Here is a 5,146-nt window from a genome sequence, read left to right on the forward strand (position 1 = left end):
TGGAATCTGAAGACGAAAACAATACCTATTGTCATAGGTGCCCTGGGAATGACAGCGAAACGGGCTGATTACTACCTAGCTCAGATACCAGGAAACCCCAAAATGGCTGAAGTTCAAAAGCTAGTGCTCATGGGAACTGCCCATATCCTACGTAAAATACTGTCTATGTGATCTCAAATTTTAAAGCAAACACATAATTTTGTTATGGTTTCTTAAACATTCACTTGAACAAAACTGTACAAATCCAAATATATGGTACCCTAGGCATAACACCTACATGAACTTCTAACTTGTTGTCTCTTGAGGTCTCTGGGTGAGACTTGGATCCAACTTGTACAAATGCAAAACAAAAGTCAAACATAAAATAATAATAATAATAATAAATAGTGATGATGATGATAATAATGATGATGATGATAATGATGATAATTGCCCTGGTGCAATACAGACAGTGGCTCTCATGGCTTCTGATCATAACCGATTGGAAGTGTTAATATGTACATGTTTTGTTTTGGTGTAAAAAATGGGCTACAGCAAATATTATTCTGCTCAATATCAAAGATTTACTTGTCAGTTGCTTGACCTTAACCAGTTGAGCATGTCCCTTAATGGCTGACGATATGTGCATTTCTGATCACGAGCAGAAGTAGTGGGGGAGTATCATAGCCATATGTCGAGAGGTAATCTTTAGGGTTTGAACAACTCACCTTTGGAAATATGGGTGTTTCGTCCATCACCCTTAAAAAAGCCTTATCCAGGGACTTTTCGAGCGGGATGGGATACTCAACACAAAGAAAATTTTAACTGGGCTCCACTTGCGAGGTCATGCGTTGTTTATCTTGATATGAAGTCACCATGTTGCTCACACATGGTTGTAATGCATGTACCTGGTGTATCCTTATTAGATGGGTATACTGGGCTTTGTATATTTGTACCCCAGCATCACTTTGATGCCATGTGCTGCTCTCTCATTCGATAATAGTAAAGTGATTGATAAATGAAAGAACAATAATATGTATGTATATATATATATATATATATTTATCGAAGATAGAAAGTTTCAGGATTACAGTTTACTGTAATTTCATCTCTCAAATACACAAATTGCAATGGGGGAACTATTGATAACATGTTGTATGTATAATGTTAGTAAGAATTTAAGGAAAAATGAGGGATAGAGTAACAGTAAGGGTGAACGATGATAGAATGAAAGAAATGTGCAAAAAGGGAGCATAGGAACAGACGAAGAAGTGATGCCAATGATGAGAAGATAAGTCAACTGAATTTGAAATGAGACTGATGTGTGAGTGAAGAAACTGTGTTTTGTTTCCACAGTAGCATAGTGAATAATATCCTTAGAAATACTTTAATTAACCCCATACTTCACTTCCAAGGATATTACTGATAATTTTGTGACAATCTCCCTTTACTAAATTTATTAACCCCGCCAAAATCGTTTGTTTATATTATCATAAACCGTCTACATTTCAAATTACTTATATTCTCAGAGGGGTTTACAGAAGCAATGGTATAACAATTCGCCAACCCAAAAAACATCAACAAACAAAGCGATTTAGAAAAAAGAAACATCAAAATTTCTTCAAAGAATTAAGTTTAGCAATTATGGTCGAGTTCAACCTTACGATTGTCTACACTTTTGACGTCTCTTGCAACTTCAATAATTCCCAGTTCTCAACTTACAGAAAACCCTATGAATAACTTCACTACGTACACAAACTTCCAAATCATCCACGCAATATCTTAGACGATATGATTTTAAAATATTTCTTTTCGTTTTTCTAGTTCCTTCCCAACATGTAACTTTACAGATGTTTTACGGTATTACAAGACGCATTAGTACGAATTGGATTCTCCGAAAATATACAATATGTTAAAACCAAATATCTCATGACTCAACACACAATAAAAAAAAATCTTAAACTTTTTACAAAAGTATTTATATACACACCATAAGTACTACAAAGCTTTTAACAAAGGCTCTATAAAATCTCTCATTACTACAATTAACCTTCCCCAATAATAATCTAGCATGAACTGCACCAAACTTAGAGTTTGTCCACAAACTTATAAATGTATGTACCTGAATGAATGTATACTTGACCGAAATATACTTCTTTAGCAATTCTTTACAACACTAAGTTAGAAATGAACACACTTTCTAAGTCCTACCTGGGGATAACTTTGAATTCATAAAATTATAGTAAATCAATATGCTTACACTTTTCACAATCAACTAAGAAGTCCCAACACGTATTTTGCCCTTGTTCCCTTTTTTTCTCTTTACTTGTTTTGTCATCCAAGCACTTTCTCCTTCACTGTTATTCTCACCCCCTTTGTATAGATGCTATCAGCGTATAGAAGAATGTATAGACAGAATGTATGAAAACTTATGGCTTGGTAAAAATGCAGCGAAAAATCAACAAGATATATATTAACTGATTACGTACACAGGTGGGGTTGCTGGTACCTTCAAAGAGACCGTTAATCCAAGAAACAACGGCTGCTGGGGTGCCTGCTTCTTCTTCCTTGTCATATCTCTGAATGAGTTAATAAAGAAAAAAAAGATAATGGTTTATAAAGTGTTTACTGTACAAGTGTTTTATGAATTGGAGAAAATAAGTTAAAGTTCAGATTAGTCACCATTGACTTCCGCACTATGTACCTTCAATAGGAGAAATTTGTATATCATACATGTTATACACATGAGGAAATTGAACTACCTCGAATTTGAGAAAGAATTTGCCAATATACTTAGTGGAAATAATCTTGGGAACCTGAAAGAAGCTCTTCAGGCTTGAAACAGAAAAATTTAACAAATGTACAGAAATAAAGGTCATTGTCGTAAGACAAAAGTTAATGGTTGACAAAGAAATTAGCAGATTCTGGACTTGCGATAGGCACATTCTATTTCATTTAGAAAGGTATGGCTTTAATATCCAGGAACAGATTGTTACATGAAAAAGTGAAGAATGTCCATTTTTGAATTACATTAAAACAGAAAATGCTGTTATAATTTGGCAGATATCAGCATTGACCTTATTTATTAGTGTATAAGGCGCACTATTTTATACTCAATTTAACTGAGAAAACTGTGATGCGACTTATAAATGGGACAGTGCTAAAACATTGAAGGGGAAAAATAATTTGTATTATGATTTAATTCTGAACTTGGGGCGTGAGTAAATATGGTAATCATGAAATGTCCATGAGATTATACAGCGGTATTCGCGGAGAGGATTTCCTTGATGGAATCTGAGACTTGGATAATCAATGTTTTATGTGGTATTCAGTTGAAGATAAGGATAGTTCCATATTTTTCAAATAATAATTAAAGCAATGAAATAAAATTCACGCTCCCGTAAGAGCCTTATCTCAAGATATCAACAGCTTAACATTTTAAAAACATTTAGCAAATGTGTTTATGTATATTACCTGTTCCATTTTGCGTTCAATTTCGGCCCCAAGACCGGCTTTCTTTGCCCTCGACATGGTTCTAGTTATTCTTTCTTACCTTAACGACGGGAAAGATTCTGAAAGAAAAGATACACACAAAAAAGTTATTCAGTCTTGCAAATATTCCTGGCAAACAATCACACACACACACGTGTGTGTGTGTGTGCATAGTAAATGAAGATAAATGGACAATGACAGTTGAATACGTGCTATTTATGTTTTAAAAGCAATCGGTATATCATAGAAGCCAAATTGCCAGCCATTTCTTCGAGCAAGCTTAACAAGAGTTAATAATTAGAATATCACTCTAGACCAGGCATTCTCAACCATTTTTTTAATCTATGAACTCCTTTGATTGCTATTTTATTCTGGTGGACCCTCGTAGTCATTCGATGTTTAAAAACTAGTTTTATAGATAATTCTTTCAAAATTCCTATTTTGTTTTATACCCATTAATTTGTGTAGGTTGAACTATGTAAAATGTCAGAGAAAGAAGTCTGGCTGTTTCTTGCAATATATACCAATACATACATCTGAAGCAAAATTTTTTCAGGGGTCCTTAAAATAATATTGTGGATCCCCAATTTACTGTGTTGTTGTGTGGAACCCCAAAAATCTTATATGGATCCTCAGGGGCCACGTGGACCCCGGTTGAGAATCATTGTATATTAATATGATTTGCTAGTTCATACTTTAATAGCGATGACAATTATAGACTTTACAATTTGTACGGTATAAACTCTACAGGTACCAGTGAAATCGTCAGTTTGCGTGTGTGTATCTTACATATTAAAACTGAAAACGTCTGTGTGTGTGTCGGTATGTCCTCGTTTTGCGCCAAAACGGCTCGACTGATTTTTCTTAAACTTCACACGCACTTTGCTTATGTGTCTGGGGAGGTTTTAAGTATAAATTGATTTCGAAAAAATGTTCGGGTAAACGGCGGGAGGAATAACATTTAGGCGTGAGTGAACAGTGGGAGTAATTATTTTTATGCTTTCAAGGGAAATAACCCATTCCCTTCTGGAAATGACCACCAAGGGAAATAACCCATTCATTTTCAGTATGCTTATTTCTTAGTATCTGAACAATTTTAGTTATTTTCTCAATTTATCCAATACAACGCTTAAACAAGTAAATAGTATTCTCCTAAACAATAGATCCACTTATTTCGGTTAGTGACTTATTCACGAATATACCAACACTAGCGCTGCTGAGGGTAATATTCTCTGGGAACGCACAAAAGCTTTTTTTCAAAGTTAATTACTTTGAATTGTTATTATCTCATAGCTGATTAGCCTGTTATTACGTAACATGTATCACGATTTTAGTATACATACCTTATTAGTATTTCCTCCTAAAATCTATATTCTCTGGGAACGTATTAAAGCCCTTTTCGGGGCTACTTTATTTGAATTCATACTATAGGGTAATTAATTTCATGTTATTACATAACTGACTTCACAATTTGGGTATCCATAACTTATTGGGAATTCTAAAAAACAAGATCCTTTGTAAGACAGTTCGGTATTCTCAATAAATACACAAAAACCGTTTTAAGGGCTACATACTTTGTATTGTTGTTACTGGATTAGCGGAACAATTATAAGAACGGAACCAAGGGATAAACCCGCCTTTCTTGGGAATTACCGGGTATGTCAGCTACTATATA

The 5,146-nt window shown here is 34.4% G+C and overlaps 1 protein-coding gene across 1 annotated transcript in view; it reads right to left on the reverse strand.

The window, feature by feature from the left end:
• LOC106874379 (transgelin-3) overlaps nucleotides 1–5,146 on the reverse strand; it is a 32,272-nt gene that overhangs the window by 4,828 nt on the left and 22,298 nt on the right. The window contains exons 2-3 of the mRNA XM_014922094.2: nucleotides 3,454–3,551; nucleotides 2,469–2,558 (exon numbers count right to left, since the gene is read on the reverse strand). Coding sequence (XP_014777580.1) covers nucleotides 2,469–2,558; nucleotides 3,454–3,510 — 147 coding nt within the window. The 5' untranslated portion in view covers nucleotides 3,511–3,551. The remainder of the gene's footprint in view (nucleotides 1–2,468; nucleotides 2,559–3,453; nucleotides 3,552–5,146) is intronic.

This window comes from Octopus bimaculoides, chromosome 5 (genome assembly GCF_001194135.2).
Source record: "Octopus bimaculoides isolate UCB-OBI-ISO-001 chromosome 5, ASM119413v2, whole genome shotgun sequence".
Taxonomy (NCBI): Eukaryota; Metazoa; Mollusca; class Cephalopoda; order Octopoda; family Octopodidae; genus Octopus; species Octopus bimaculoides.